Source organism: Papilio polytes, unplaced genomic scaffold, assembly GCF_000836215.1.
Source record: "Papilio polytes unplaced genomic scaffold, Ppol_1.0 DF822067.1, whole genome shotgun sequence".
Lineage (NCBI taxonomy): Eukaryota > Metazoa > Arthropoda > Insecta > Lepidoptera > Papilionidae > Papilio > Papilio polytes.
In genome coordinates, this window is record NW_013527137.1 from 5,278,352 (window position 1) to 5,294,928 (window position 16,577).

A 16,577-nucleotide genomic window follows, 5' to 3' on the forward strand; every position below is an offset into this window, starting at 1 on the left:
GTTATATCTTATATGTGCGTAACATATGTAGGTGCATCCGCATATGTTCTTATGCGTTCGCGTATATGTCCGTGCTCATATGTTCTTGTACATGCATGTATGTTTTAGTGCGTCCGAGTATATGTGCGTGCACATATGTTCTTGTACGTGCATGTATGTTTTAGTGCGTCCGAGTATATGTGCGTGCACATATGTTCTTGTACGTTTGCGTAAATGTATATGCACGTATGTTCTAGTGCGTGCACGTATGGTTCTGTGCGGTCGCGTTAAATGCGTGCACGTATGTTCTTGTGCGTCCGCGTATATGTTTTTGTGCATCCTGTATATGTACAAGCACGATTGTTCTCGGTCGGACCACGTTGGTACTTATGCGTACTCGTACGTATGTGATTGTGTTCGTAATTGTATGTGCACTTTATGGGTCTTGTATATATGTATATAAGTAATTATGATTCCTGTATTTAAATTTTGTGTGCGCTTGTATATCTCAACAAATAAGGATAATGTATTATGTACTGGTATATTTATTTATATTTAATTGGAACTGCACCGCGTTATGTGTGAACAAATTGCTATTTTATACTTGGAAGAATTTTACTAACCTGCATGCTTTTTTTTTGTTTGACTTTCAATTATAATGGTAAAATATAACATAGAAACGGATCAACTGTCTTTGGTGGTGTCACTGTAATACCCCAGGAACGAGTATACTCTGCTACGCGTTATCATTAACATCAGAGGGTCTATCACGAATATTTGTGCGACAGTTGCGAAAACGAACTCGTAACGTCATCAACACCTGATTCGTATGGACAAATGGAATACAAATTATACGTTACGAAATCTTCAGTATTCGTGATAAGTCCTCAGTACAAAGCCTAGCACCTTAATTTTTCTAGAGATAACGAGATACGGATATAACTTATAAGGGAAAGTGGATTAGACAGTAGAGAGAAAGGGAAGGGGACATATCCGCTTTATATGCGTCCATCCGTCGGTTAGTGCAACCTATGTGGTAGGGAATATATTTCTATAGGCAGAAGGTGGTTCGCTTTTTCGGCGAATTCAATTGGCCGTTTCCTTTGTCAATTACATACAATACAATACATACAATAAAGTGAAATTAGGCTATGTATAACAGAGGGGTGGACGTTGGACCGGGTTGCTGTACCGGGCAAGTGCCTGACCCTTCCCCTGCCCGCGCCCGGAACCTGGCTGCAGGTGTATGTATGCCACGTTGTACACTACGACCGCTTCTACGTGCAGTTACCACAAGAGACAAAGAAAGGTATAGAAAAGGAAGGGGGATGTTCAGTAAGGGTTAAAAACAAATTAACTTCAATACATTGTTTTTTTTAACTAGACATAAATGTAGATTAAGTTATACCTAGTTTCTTTTAATTTAAAAAATATGGTTTTGTCGAAGAAACCTTCAGTTTCCTTATGATTTTTTAATACGATACGACGCAATTTTATAATTTATATATGTATGTTTACATCTTTCCTTTAAATCTTTTCCCTTCTATTTTGACTTCTATGGTGGTATATTCTTCTTCTTATGGTGGTTGTAAGGTTGTCGTATCGTACATCTTTCCTCTCCTGTTCTATTTTTAGTATAGATCTCTTTCCCTTTATCTAGTTAGCTTTAGTATATTCCTACAATAAGCCTAAAAAAATAGAATTGAAGCGTATTTGCTTTCATTCCCTTATGAAAAATGGTTTAGCCAAGTTTGAGTGATGTAACAAATTGGAAAGAAAGTATATAAAAGCAAATAATTATATAAAATATTACATTCCCATAAGAATCTAAATGTTCTTTATATTGACTAGAGCATATACTTTAGTTTCACATATGTCCAATTTTAAATAAAAAATGGTAAAAAAAATACCATTTATTGATTAAAAGTGAACACTAAATTTAAAATTATTATTAAAATGATTTCGTCGCTTTAAATGTGTGTTTGTTGGAAGAAATAATACATGTAGGCTTATTTTTATATTATTGTTTCATGGAATTAACATAAAACTAAGTCTCCTATGTGTTCTTCCAGACTGTCCTCTACATCAATACCAAATTTCATCGAGATCTGTTCAGCAGTTTAGGCTACAAACTCTGACAAACATCCATCCATCTAAACTTTCGCATTTATAATATTTATATGATTGTTATGCCTAGTGCGAGGGTACTGATCACTACATATTATTCTACCGTATCCATAAACAAGATTTTTCTATGTCCATGTATATATGATTGTTGGATTTTACATAGGTAATTTTTTATAATGTTTGTTAGAGGAGGCGTCCAGTTTCGGCGTGGTGCTGCCGCCGAGCTCGCTGGAGGCGCTGGTGCGGGACATGAACAGCCCCGCCGCCCGCATGGCGTATAAACCTTTCACGGTAACTACCATATACTTAGATATATTCTATATCTGTATATCTGAATGTCATTAATCTAATTTGTAATCTAAAATAGGCAAAAACCCTTGTTTTGTCATATTAACAAAGAGATTTATACTATTTCAGTTAGCTCCGGCGCTGGGCGAGCTGGTGGCGGCGCTGTACCCCGCTGATGAGAAGTGGTACCGCGCCCGCGTCGTCTCCTCCACCAGGGTCGACCAGAATATTGAAGTATGCTTATAAAGATTAATGGCCTAACCCACCACTGACTGATAGCTTAAAAATGACATCATTGTCAGATAAAGCAACAAAACCCAATATTTCCATCACATATTTTATACGTGCGATTGTTATCAGACAATTTACAATTCGGTGGGAGAGGCCCTTAGCGTACGATAACTGAAAAGAACGCCAGAAAAAAAATGTATCTAAAAGCGACCAATTTATAATCTGCTATCGCCCGAGATTTAGAAAAACAAAATAAAAAATAAGAGTAATATACAGCTACGCCAAATTATAGTAAGATTCGTGGCAGCCGTTCTGAAATTACGTAGTAACAAACATCCATCCATCTAAACTTTCGCATTTATAGTATTAGTAAGATAGATGGAGTTCGGCGCGTGATAAAAAAATAGCCTATAATATGCCCGGCAACCTCAGATATCGTTCAATAATATACTATCCTATCACCCTAATTCATAACCTATTAGTAGTTTCTCGTGACTTCGTTCGTGGTAAAATAAAAAATATAGCCTATGTTACTCACAGATAAATTACCTTTCTTCACAGTGAATGAATTCCTAAAATCGGCCCAGTAGTTTTTGAGTTATATCAATACATACAAAAATACAAATCTTTCCTCTTTATAATATTAGTATAGACTAGCTGTTTCTCGTGACTTCAGAATTAATTAAAAATATAGCCTATGTTGCAGATAACCTTTCTACCGATGAAAATAAATTTAAAATCGGCCCTGTAGTTTTCGAGTTATTCCAATACGTACATTTTTGTACGAAAACTATAATCTTTTCTTTTTATAATAGTATATGTGTTAGGTGATGTACATCGACTACGGCAACACGGCGTGGGTGCTGGAGGACGGCGTGCGGCAGCTGGCGGCGCGGCACTGGGCGCTGCCGGCGCAGGCGGTGCCGTGCGCGCTGGCGGGCGTGCGCTCGCGCTCGCAGCTCAGCCGCGACTGGGCGGACGCGCGCGCGCTCCTCACCGCACTCATCTCCGACAAGACGGTCTCCGCGCGCGTCATGTAACAACCACATATATATCTCACTTTTTAACATAAATAAACCAGCGTTTTCCACGATTCCACCTAAGTGAAGTCACGGTCGAAGTATAGATGCGCGCTAACTCAATAAGTGCTGATTCATACTAGCTCTCGCCAAAAAAAAACTAAGCTTATGTGTTGTTCCAGACTGTACTCTACATCTGTGCCAAATTTCATCAAGATCCGTTCAGCCGTTTAGGCTGCAAACTCTAACAAACATTTTTTCTAAACAATCCATCTAAACTTTCGCATTTATAATGTTAAATCTATCTTATCTAACAATATTCTAAAAAGTTAAATTCTCAATAAAAAAACAATTTGGGAAAATTTAAACTATAAAAAAGGATGTGAAGGGGAAATGGGTTTCACCAAGGTGGGGGAGCAGACAAAGGGGAAATGTCCGTTTTATGCGCATCGTTGCTACTGCTTTTGCTCCGTCATTCAAAAGTTCAAAGATAATCAAAGCATATGTTTCTAGGCAACAGTGGCTTCCATGTTCCGGCGAATTCAGACCGTTTATTTTCTACTTTATAATATTAAAAAAAAAAACAAAATTCCTTTCCTAATTATAGTATTTTTATTTTCAGTTCTCGGGAATACGACGGATTGACGCTAGAATTGTTCAACAACGAGGGCGACAGTATCGCGGAGCGGCTCGCTGAGAGCAAGCTGGTGGAGTTGACGGAGTACGCCGTCTGCGACGACAGCGCCATCACACAGCGCGTCGTAGTGCCCTAGTCTCGCTATACACATCACTAGTAAGCCTTCAATCTGTAAACACAAGACATCACTAGTGAGCCTTCAATCTGTAGACACAAGACATCACTAGTGAGCCTTCAATCTGTAGACACAAGACATCACTAGTGAGCCTTCAATCTGTAAACACAAGACATCACTAGTAAGTCTTCAATATGTAAACACAAGACATCACTAGTGAGCCTTCAATCTATAGACAAATAGACACACTGTTAATAATAAGCCACTTCGTTTTCTGTAGCGATACTATAGACGAGATATCTCTAATTGTTAAGCTTTTCTAATTGTGCCTAAGCCTGTTACATTATCTGTAGTATAACTATAGTCAAGATGTTGCTATGTTGCTGATGGAGCTTCTTATATTATCTGTAGTCCAACCATAGACACTAAGGAGCCTCTTATATTGTCTGTAGCAAAACCATAGACACACCACTAAAGACCCCATTACATTATTGCACAATCATTGATTTTGTGCCTTTAAAAGGCCTCTTACATTATCTGTAAAATACATACGAAAAGTCAATAATGAAGCACTTATGTTATCTGTAGTACAACTATATAAAGATGTCACTACTGAGCCTCTTATATTATCTGTAGTCCAACCATGGACACTAAGGAGCCTCTTTTATACATAGACACACTACAAAAGAGCCTATTACATTATTGCACAACCATTGATTTTGTGTCTAAAAGACCTCTTACATTAACTGTAGAATATATACGAATTGTCAATAATGAAGCACTTACGTTATCTATAGTACAACTATAGAAAGATGTCACTAGTGAGCCTCTTATGTTATCTGTAGTACAACCATAGACAAGACAGCATTATTAACGTAAGTACATTATGTAATAGAATCATCTGTTTATATTAGAATAGAAGTATTAATTACTTTTTCTAGAAAGTATAATCAAATTTATAAATAAATTAAAATATCTCCAATTAATACTATTTATGTACCTTTCTCTAATAATAGTATATTTGATTTGACTTTGTAATATATTTCTATTTTGCCTAGCCTTGAATATGTAACTTATGTAAGACATATGTAACATGTATGTAGAATACATTGCTTTCATTTTTTGTGGTAATAAAAACAGTACATAATAAGAAAACCGTCTTGTTTGTACACATATTGGCTGTCTTCGATGATTGTAATTCAGTCATAAATTGTTCCTGTTTTTGTTACTGTGTTAACTAAGTGATATTTAGAGTAATTTCATTTAAGATAAGGCTACTTGTTTTAATTAAATGTTTTAAGAGTAACAAAATTAATCCTTATAAAATTAAATGACACGAAAAAAACTAATAATCATTCATTTGGTTCCTGCTTTGATAGGTCACATCACTAGTCTTTGACAGCTGTCAAAATTGGTATTTTTGTAGGTAGGTACTGTACAGTTTGTCTTCTTCACATTTCTTAAGTATTAATAAACCTTACTTTTTTTATTACATTCAGACTGATTGTGCTTTTATTTTATTACCAATGAAATCTGTAGTTCTGTAATGTGGAACAACTTAGTATTTAGTTCTTGACTTGACTTTCGATTTAGTTAATTGTGAAAAAGGGGATATAACGATTTTAAATAAACTTGTCTGTTTTATTTCTAGGAATTGTGCACACAAATTATAGATATAATTAAGTATTCAGAAATAATGTTCACAAAATCAAAAGATTAAAGGAAATTATTTCCGTTGTGATTTTTTATTTAAGTTAAATATAAAATATAAATTTTGTAGAAAACTAAATGTGTTTTATTTGAAACAACATATTGAAGTTTGGAAGAATTCGTCGATTATCATCATCCACTTGCCCTTATCCCTTACGGAGGGTCGGCACAGTATGTGCTCTGCCATACATCTCTATTGGCCGTCATATCTGAATCCACTCCATACTTTCTTCGGTCTTGCTCTATCTTTGTAGCCATCCACACTCAGTCAACACTCTGGTTTATGTCCTTATCGTTTCGTCGCATAACATGTCCATACCACGCTAACCTTATATAGGTGATAATTATTTTAAACAAATTCCAGTATTTTTTAATCAACTCAAGGAATTACATATTTATACCAAGCAAGAAAAAGCATTCATTTTTTATTATGTGATTTAATAAATATTTCCAATTCTCTGCAAATACAAGAAACAATTTGAAATACAATAATTTATCAGACTCCATGGAGATTCATATCATAATACAATTTTGTTACCAACACTAATATAAACACATCCTTATACTATCTACAAATATAAGTAAACTGGAATTCAACTGCAGCAATATTTGTATTGACACATGACTCATCCTCTTTGAAACAAATAATTTGTATTTATACAAGTTTTACTACAGTCAAAACCTGCAGTAAAATCTACACAACTAAATTCAATATCTATAACATCACAGATGTTTTTAATTTAAAAATAATGCCAATGTTGGGAAAACTAAGTGCATTATCTTGATCTCAATAAATGGACAGGCTACAAGCTGTGGTATTTTGTGCACATGGTGGCAGTTGGTATTTGTGGTGAAGATTGGACATAATAATTAAAGATAGAATATACCGACTGTAATGTCAACAAGCGTAAAATTTAAACTAAAGCGAAACAACCTATCCATTTAATAGAGATCTATGGTGGGTTACAACAGATGTGACATTTGAATCACATAAAGTTATTTTTTTTTATTGAGGAAATAAAAACAGCATATGCAATCCAAGTGCCACAGCAGTCATACTTATTGTTATACCAGTGCTTGAAAACTTTATATGAAAACATACAGGGAAACTACAAACAGCCTTTGAAATATTGGAACAAAGCATTAAGCAAATAATTTTCACACTCGAGATATTTTCACAACAAAATATTAACTTATGTATACAATATGACTAACATGTTAAGTGAAGTTAAGTACCATTAGTTCATAACATAGTTTAGATTAATATATTAATAAGTAAATCAACAATTATGATATAACATGCAATATGATCAAATTAAATCCAAAATAAAGCTAGATTAAAGAATTTTATAAATTAGTTACAATATTAAATATCTTTGGTACATTGTTAATTAGCAATTCAAAAATTTTATAACAGAGTTAACTTTATTAGAGAACAGATTATGCACAATCTAAGATGTTAATTTTTTTCAAACAATTATCACTAACTAATCTATGGCAAGCTTAAAACAGCAACAATGTCATGAATGGCAAGAATTCTATAATTATTTAACAAATACACCATGACTGGCAGATTATTTCCTATAAAATAGCACAGATCAATGTTCTGTCATAAATAACTTTGGCAATTCAGACTCTAAACGTATAACTCGTACAACAGAAGTTAACTCCCAATTGTCATAAGGATTAGAGTTCTTTGGTGTGTATGACTCTGGAGCAATAAATGTACTGTAGTATGAAATGATTTCATTGGACCGATCACCATCTAAATCAGCGATCTTCAATGATTGTTCCTGATATTCTAGGTCCGGTTGACACAATGGTATCGGCAAGTTGTTCATAGACTCACGAACGCATATCTGTATTATATCCGTCTGGCTCACGTTTACATTATGAATCTGTTTCTTATCAAATGACACCAATACTATTCTCTCCGAGATATCATGAGCAGTAAAGTTAGTATACTTTATAAATGACGAAAGTGAAGCTACATTTATCATCGGGCGATAGTAGAAAACATTCTTCGGACTTTGGTTTTGCATATTGTATCTTACTTCATCGACTTTTCGTGCACCATTTGCTAAATGGGCACTATTCCACTGTCATAATTTTAACACGAATCCTCGTATCGAGTTTGTGAAAGAAAACGAGCTCGGCGTCATTGCGAACACGTGGTTTGCAGTGTATTCCCAAGTTACATTTGCGGTTCCATTCTGTTCTAGCACCAGAGTCAGGTTCACTTTGCAAGAGTCTGGACACTCCCCTGAATTCTGAACTATAAGTTTTCCTGGTCCATTAGTAAATTCTGTTCTAGTGTTTCCTATATTCTTTTTCAAGCTTAAATTTGCCTTTTTCGGTACAGGTACTTCACTACCATGATTTGCTGATAATTTTTTAAGTAAATGTGGATATAAAATTTGCCGCACAGCTTCAGCTGGCCCACTTTTACACAAATATGTAATGTATGTTGCTTCCGGTAACAGCTTCACAGATGTACATTCAGGTATAATCAACGGTCCACCAATAATGTTCCCAGTGGCTCCAGAAATAAGCAATAGTTCATTGTGGTTTGTATTGGGATAGACTGTAGCTATCGTTAATAAATCTAAAACTCCATCTTTGTCTGTGTCATTCACAATAATTGGAAAATCTATTGCAGCTATATCAGTGGAGACATTACCATTTTTATTGACATGCCAATAATGTGTTCCGGATAGAGCATTTAATGTTGCTAATAGACCTTCTGTACCAGACACTAGACAATCTCTTTGTCTATCTTTGTTAACATCAATTAGATTACAATTTATTTGCGTTGGTATTCTTTTTTCTCTTGTGAACCATCCAACTTCTCCAGTGTTGCCAACAATAAGTAATACTCCATTAACATTGTCATTGTTATTAAATCCTTCATGCTTCATATGGTTGCCTCGATAGATAAATATTAAGTTCTTTGTTTTCGGTATAGCACCATTAACAACTTGAATTGCGCCAGAGAGCTCCAAATCGTAATAGGGTAACTCCCAACCAGCAGATTTATCGCGCCATTGGTTATTTGAACAGTTCCCCACATTAGAACATGGAATTCCCCATAAAAAGATTACAACTGTGAAGATGCACATAAATATTGATGCCACAAAAGCGCAGCGGCGAGGCAAAGACATTTTATTAGAAGCATCGGATTGAAGAAAACTTACATTGTCCATTGTACTCTCCAAAGTGTTGGCGTTAGTATTTAAGTCGTCCATATCGCTAGTACTGTAATTTTTGGAAGATTGCAAACCACTATTGTATTCTAAGTTGTTGCAGCTATCCGTAGTTCTAATACGAACAGCATTTTCAACCTTTTGATCGTCTTCAGATTCTGTATCCGACAATGTTTGTTTCAACGGCGCATAATTTGCGCCGTTTCCATTTGCCGACATGGCTTTTACTGCACAATTGAATTACATAAATATTCTTACTTTAATTGTTGTAATCTCATTATTCCCTAAAAGCAATGACCACTTACATCTAAATAAAATCAATAACAACACAATGTCAACTGTCAAAGATAATCCAATTAAAACTGGCTGTAGTGATGTGTCGTCAAGATGTTAATATCGATTTATCGATAGCTGTAAATCGTCAACGTCTAACATAAAAAAAATAAAAGGAATTTTATTTATTAAAAATGATTCGTCAATTTGTTGCCCTACCTGAGTGTATTTTTACTAGGTAAGGAGCAGTTACTTTTGATACTTGTTGAAAAACTGCTTGAAGAGTTTTTCGTAGGAAAGGCATACCTCTACATCTTGATCTTTATAGCACAAGTAAACACAAACAATCTTAACAAAGAACATTATCCCCGTATCAGTATTAGAATTTCAGCGTTATCTATTAGTAAGTTGCAGTTAAGTGACGTCATAATTCTGAAAAATCTAGAATCTATTGGGTATTGGGTTAATTTATCATCTGTGAGAATCTTGCTAGTTGAAACCCAAAATCAGCAATATATAGTTTGCATGGAGGTAATGAGTACTACGTACAAACCTGTTCTAGTAGTACATCCATGATAGTTTGTCTAAATAATAGATTAGTTTGACAATTTAGTAGGTATGGTTGTGTGTAATCAGCCCTGAATCTTTTCGATTTTTACTCTCATAGAAATTGGAATCGATAGATTCATAGTTTTAACTGATGAATTAAAAAAATATATATTGTGTTTAATGTAGGTAGGTTTGTATAACCTACCGGCAGATGATTTACATTAAATCAGTCCCAAACCAACCGCCGTTTCATTACGACCTATACATTACAGTAATGAGAGTAAATAAATATTTATTACTACTAGAACCTGTTACCCCCCCACTTTTCCTTCCGTTTCCTAATATTTTTCTAACAATATTGTTGTTTTAAATAAAGATGAATGTATTGATAAATAGCACAGACTAATAAATAACTTTTAAAAATACAGACCACATAAAAAATAGTTAAAAAGCTAACAAACCGTGCGTAATCGAATTGGATTTCGCTATTATTATTGTTATCACCAAATTCTCTACACTATAATCAATACTGGAACTGTCCTCTAAATTAGTTAATAAGAAAATAATAATTTTAGTTAATTTCGATAAATTTTATTCAAACCGACTATCGATAGTTCATAATTGTTCGCTATGCGTGTTTGTTTCACTACGATACCTGTCTATTAAGTACGGCATTAGTCTCCACAGAAATGTAATTCGATACTTCATATGCGTCATTTATCAAACTTATCTATCTTATTTAGACAAACTACCTATTTCAATTTCAATGTTTTGACTGAATTTTATGAGATTAGTCCCATTTTACTAACAATTTAAATTGTTTTTAATATGTATTAGATATTAGTATATGATTTTTTTCACAAAGGGAATCTTACAATAAAACAATAAGTTTATAGGCATAATGTATATTTCCTTTTTTTGTGTATAAATTATTTGCAGTTCTTTTTAATATGTTATTTCTACAAGTTTTCTATTATGTCACACTTATTCAACTGGTGCTTTATCATTGAATGGTAAAAAAATAAATTAGTCAAGTAATCTAGCATCACTCGACGTTTATTGCCATTAAAGAATAAAATTTACATTCTTAATTTACTTTATGATACAACTTCAGTCCCCACAGTTTTTATATGATTTATAACACGGCTAAAACTCACGTGGGAACTTTGGATGTAGGCACCGACCAGTGTCAAACCCGTAGGGGGTCCTTCTTCAGGGTTAGTGGATGCCGGCTTTATTTGCTATCGCGTCGCGACGGTCACTGCGTGCCCTAGCCCCAAAGTTCCCATGTGAGTTTTAGCCGTGTTATAAATCATATAGTACAATGTCCCACCATTTCTAGTTATAATGTTAAGTGAATTTGGCTATTAAAATAGAAAATATATTATTGTGAAACCTAGTAATATACTAATTGAGATTATTTAAGGTACATTTTTTATTTCTACGTTAGTTAACATCACTAGCCAATACCTTATCTAAATTTCTACCTTAACCGAAAAAAAAACCATTACATGGTCGTGAAGTTTGTCACTAAGTATTTTGAATTTTACAAATAAATTCAGCTATTTTCATTATAATTAAAAATAAATAATAAAACAAAAACAAGAATTATTTACATTTTCAGCCTCAAAATTACCATTGCATAAAATATATTTGTAGAAGGATGTTTTTTGTCTATGATGGCACAAAACTATATTTGTATGTGTGAAAATATTTTGACTGTAAGATTCTTGCCGTTTGTTGCATATATTGATTATTCAATTATTACTAACTTAATTAGAAATTAGATAGGAACAAAATTTTATGATAAATGAACCATTCAGTGATTAACTTACAGTCCAAAACAAGTTCTGACAATTTTAACTGAAGATACAAACTGATCAGTTGAAATTGTGCATGTGTATATTCAAACTGTACAGTTCTAGTGATAGTTAAAATTTTGCCTACAGATTTTTAACTGAACATTTTGAATTTGTAGTTAAAATTGTCTGAATTGAAAGTCTGTAGCAAGCTTAAGTATTAGTAAGAAAATAAATAAATAAAATATATCTTTACATGTGATGTTTTCTTAATATTATGGACAAGATTAGGCATTAGTAACAATTAACTAAACCATATTTGGCGGTGGTCACCATTTACTTTACAAATGCACTAACAAATTGTAAAACAATGTACATAGCGGCTCTTGGAATTCAGTCTTGCATAACATCACTTATATACAGAAATTAACAAAGTCGCAATAAACATTTTCACTAAATACCATATTTGAGTCCCATTATTCAATACTAATTAATACAGAAATTTTAATTTACTAAAAGTTTACGTTTATGGTAAAGGAGCCGGCCTTATGACGTCATGACACATACATTTGTACCAACTATTTGACACTCTCTTGGGATTATAATTAACTTTTTTTAAACCTTTACATTATTTTCTAATTGCCAACCAGGTATAAAAAAAACTAAGCCATATTGCAGAAAAATATTGAACTAATTCCCTTGCATATTGAAAGTGATGTAATTAAACCATTAGAGGACAAAGTTTTTTATAACTGGTTAGGCAGAATATTTTATAAATGCGTTATCGGGCAGTTTTATACCATAATTCCCAAGATAGATTAAATATTATGATTTTAGTGTTAACTGATTTGAGGTTATAACTCCAACAGACAAGAGGTATGCAAGTAAAACTAAACAGATCCAAATATTAAACTGAGTATGGATATTCCCCGAGATAGTCTATGACAGTGGAGGGTAGAGGCAGCAGCCTGTGTTTTGGTGCACACCATATTTTAGGCCTTAAAGGGTTAGACAATGCTTTGTGTACCGCAAGTCTGGCTGTATGGAGTAAAGATGGGGGACTCTTCCTTAATGGTGTTTTGAGTAGGACGGGAGAATGTGTACATCCTTCTCTGTCTACCCACACTGTGCCCGCAGCCCCTCGATCTCCCACACGAGTATAATGTTGCACTAGTTCCACTACACATCGAAACCTCGGCATATACCTCGCTAGTGGTCTGTCGCAGTCTAATCTGTAAAGATAGGAAGAGACAAATTAATACAACTTGTTAAATGGTAACCAAAACCTCATACTAAATGTAAAGTAAAAAATACAATTTACAGTTTATCTATGATTGTAGTTATTTTGGCTTTACACCTCTTTTATTTATTTTTAGTGTTATTTAACTATTATTATTATATATTAATGCTTACATTGAAATATTTGTGATAGTTTAAAAGTGAGTTAAATACAATTGATTTTAAAAGTAAACACCCTTTATCTGTTTCCTTAATCTTACATAACAATAGGTAACTTGTAAACATGGTTCGGGTTTCCAATAATAGTTTTAGTGACTAACACTGACTCAGTTTGAGTAAGCATGAAGTACAGTTACAAAAGACACTTAATAGTATGATTAAGCTGTTCCCTGAAGACAAATCTACCTATTTGGTAAGTTGCTAATTTGCTTTGCTATTATCTAACTGTAATTTATATTATAAACAAATTAATACAAATTAGTTTTTCTTTATTGGCTTAAAAGGAATTTTTAATATATGTCTATACTGTATTGTAACGATGGAAGATTCAGATTTTTGTATGTATAGAATTAACTTAAAGACCACTGGGCTAATTACACAAATTCTTTCATCAATAAAAAGCTATGTTATCAATGAGTAACATAGGCTATATTTTACACTATTTCTTGTTTTATGCTACTTTTTAATTCCTAAAAAGTAGTACTACGTGGACATAGTCGCTAGCAACAGCTAGTAATTTATCATTTGATTATATTATAAATGTTCTTACCTAAAAAATCCCTCTTCAAAGTGTAATCTCACAGAAGTGGGACCTCTTTCTGTTTGTACTGATAGTGAGAATATGAAATTCCTGTCGCCAGAGTCTCTTATAACGAAAGCACCAACGCTGGCATCCTTTAATAAGGTTCGAGCACCCTGTAAAGACAAAAAATGCATAAATTAATACACAAAGATTAATTTAGCTAATATCATGGCCTTGAGTCTAGGAAATATGAATTTTTAAATTAAAAAAATATTTCTATTATACAATAGCTACAGATTGTTAATGACTATATACAATGCTATGTAATACATTTTTAAATTATGAATATAAAGCCTAACGGTGAATATTAAAATCTGCCTGCAAATCAGGCCTGCAGGATTCAATCAGCTTTTTTATTACATCACTTTCTATTGTGTGCAAAGATTATTTTACATGGCAAGGTTACATTTCTGGTCAGGCTATATAAAGCATTTTTAATGCCAGCTTTAATATTAATATGTTTCTTTGTTATAACTCTTAAGTATAATAAGTTAAGTTAAAGATAAATAATAACACACACCTGCCAATCTAAATTTCCATAATACCACCCTGAGAGCCTTAATGCTCTCAGAGTGTCTGCTAGCCGTCTCAGCTCGTCATTGTATGGTGAAGGGATGAAAGGTGAGGATGGGGTGGTATATAATGGAGATTGTGGCAAGTAAGGAGGGTGTATTGTGAAGGGTGGGGTGACAGGTGTCTGTGGCTGGGCATGTGCCTTCCCGCTGCACGGTGTCAGGGACACTCGGAGTTCATGCCTGCAGTTCGGGCAGCAAGCGACGCCGCTGGACCAGCTATTGAGAGGCACTCCCACTTCCACACATGCATCTGGAAAGAAACAGTTTTATTAGACAATTGAGTATTAATGCTAACATAGTATCAGGAAATTTGTAAGGGAAATCTTAGGAACTACTCATTTTCCTGTAGATCAAACATTAAGGAAGGTTAAGTATGACTTGGCCTAGTCACCCGTAACTTGTGGCTCCAAGGCCCTCACTGGTGGTGTATTGTAAAATGATGATGAAGTTAGAGCTATTTAGAGCTGAGAAATGACAATGTGGCAAATAAAAACAGTTCACTTCTACAGAATTAATTGGTAATTGCTACATGTGAAGAATAAACAATGTTTTTGAATCTTAAATTATATTGAAGCTAATAAAACTGGATTTACTTATAGTAGTTTTTTGTAATTGCTATTAAAATTTACTCCTTTTAATTTTCGTTAAAACTACGTCAGCAGTTTTTAAAACACATTTCGTTAAATTTATAAAACATAACATTGGTTTTGCTACTTTCAGGAATTTTTTTTTTCTACTTTAAACAAATTTCATATCTACAATATCAAGGTTACCAGATTTCACGATACTGCTTCCTACATTAGTAATAAGTAAAAGTATTTAAAATAACGAAATATGTATGCATTTTAAATTATTTAAAAAAAGTTTGTTCAGAAGTTTATACTTCTTACTTAGAAAAAGGATTTCATTTACTATTCCATTTTAATTACTTTAGAGTAATATATTATTTATAATTATAGTAAATGAAATTCTTTTTCTTACTTTCAAACCTGTTGATGAAACAACAAAGTATATTACTAGAAAAAAAGTTATAAACAAAACTTTTCTTTATAACCTAAAATTTGTTAACTATAAAGCCAATTTCCATTACCGGAATTCTTAATAGGTTTAAATATACAAAGACCTGTTGCGTAACGATATTTATATTTATAATAATTCACTCACTTTGGGGAGATAACCTCGCTGTTAAAGTCATATTTAGAGGACAAGCGGGCGCCACTCGCCTCTCAAATAAACACATTTGACGTTCACAAGCCGGTTGGAAAATTTTTATGATCCACCAACGACTTCGGAGATCACGATTTAACACAAAATTCAACAAATATTTTCAGCAGTCACTTATTTAACTACAATTTATTAAAATTGTTAACAATCTCGTTAATTATCTGTTATTTTTAACACTGGCACTATCCACCATTTATTAAAGATTTAATAAAATCAGCTGTATTTTAAAACACGAACATTGTTCGGAACAAACTTGCGTTATTGCTACTGACGCACACCGACCTAACTGGCCGTTTGCCATTCGCAGACTAGGCGTACAGTTGAAGCCACACTACAAAACTACAATACGCGCGGCAAAGAGGGGGGCCTCCGGGTAGAAGTGATACGAAACGAAACGTTCACTGCCTTCCAAGAATTCATTCACTACCACTAATAACAATTAACTAGTTATCTAGTAATTTTGTCGAGTTATCTTTTTTATGTTGAATCATATTTTCGCGTAATGCTATTGTAATTGTATCGCAACTATTTTTACATTAGACTAGAAATTTTATGTGCGCGGAATAAGTTTTTTTTTTAATTTCAATGGTGTATCCCGTCATCGCATTTTTCTTTCACAAACAGTTTGGTATTCGAAATATGCGTCTATTCCACTAGGTGCTAGAAATGAAACTACTCTATACCGCTTCCATTTTTATCATCCTTTGTCAATAATAAGAAAATATATCTTCGATTATACAGATATTCAATATTAGAAAATCCGTGGATCTAAAAAAGTAAATGAAAATGTGCGTGACCCGATTACAG

The 16,577-nt window shown here is 33.5% G+C and overlaps 3 protein-coding genes across 4 annotated transcripts in view; 1 reads left to right on the plus strand and 2 right to left on the minus strand.

Annotated features, from left to right (window-relative positions):
• Nucleotides 1-1,116: 1,116 nt before the first annotated feature.
• On the plus strand, nucleotides 1,117-6,138 carry LOC106107430 (tudor domain-containing protein 1-like). Its single transcript, XM_013288282.1, has 5 exons — nucleotides 1,117-1,288; nucleotides 2,294-2,397; nucleotides 2,524-2,628; nucleotides 3,453-3,661; nucleotides 4,267-6,138. Exons 2-5 carry the CDS (start codon nucleotides 2,356-2,358, stop codon nucleotides 4,415-4,417), a joined length of 507 nt encoding a protein of 168 aa, XP_013143736.1. The 5' UTR covers nucleotides 1,117-1,288; nucleotides 2,294-2,355; the 3' UTR covers nucleotides 4,418-6,138.
• Nucleotides 6,139-7,853: 1,715 nt separating this feature from the next.
• Nucleotides 7,854-9,667, minus strand: LOC106107400 (uncharacterized protein KIAA1467). Its single transcript, XM_013288244.1, has one exon. It carries the CDS (start codon nucleotides 9,526-9,528, stop codon nucleotides 8,209-8,211), a length of 1,320 nt encoding a protein of 439 aa, XP_013143698.1. The 5' UTR covers nucleotides 9,529-9,667; the 3' UTR covers nucleotides 7,854-8,208.
• A 1,353-nt stretch (nucleotides 9,668-11,020) lies between these two features.
• LOC106107301 (suppressor of cytokine signaling 2) overlaps nucleotides 11,021-16,577 on the minus strand; it is a 24,082-nt gene continuing 18,525 nt past the window's right edge. The window contains exons 1-4 of one of the 2 annotated variants that reach the window (XM_013288103.1): nucleotides 15,711-16,087; nucleotides 14,492-14,796; nucleotides 13,939-14,084; nucleotides 11,021-13,162 (exon numbers count right to left, since the gene is read on the minus strand). In XM_013288103.1, the coding sequence (XP_013143557.1) occupies nucleotides 12,838-13,162; nucleotides 13,939-14,084; nucleotides 14,492-14,796; nucleotides 15,711-15,786 (852 nt within the window). In that variant the 5' untranslated portion in view covers nucleotides 15,787-16,087 and the 3' untranslated portion in view covers nucleotides 11,021-12,837. Of the gene's footprint in view, nucleotides 13,163-13,938; nucleotides 14,085-14,491; nucleotides 14,797-15,710; nucleotides 16,088-16,577 lie in introns of those variants that run through there. The other variant, XM_013288104.1, reaches the window with a different exon arrangement.

Excerpts from the sequence above, each read along its gene's own strand:
- LOC106107430 (XM_013288282.1), top strand. The coding sequence starts at position 2,356 with ATGAACAGCCCCGCCGCCCGCATGGCGTATAAACCTTTCACG. Across the intron at positions 2,398-2,523 it reads TGGCGTATAAACCTTTCACG|TTAGCTCCGGCGCTGGGCGA; the intron begins GTAACTACCATA and ends ATACTATTTCAG. Across the intron at positions 3,662-4,266 it reads ACGGTCTCCGCGCGCGTCAT|TTCTCGGGAATACGACGGAT; the intron begins GTAACAACCACA and ends TTTTATTTTCAG.
- LOC106107400 (XM_013288244.1), bottom strand. The coding sequence starts at position 9,528 with ATGTCGGCAAATGGAAACGGCGCAAATTATGCGCCGTTGAAACAAACA.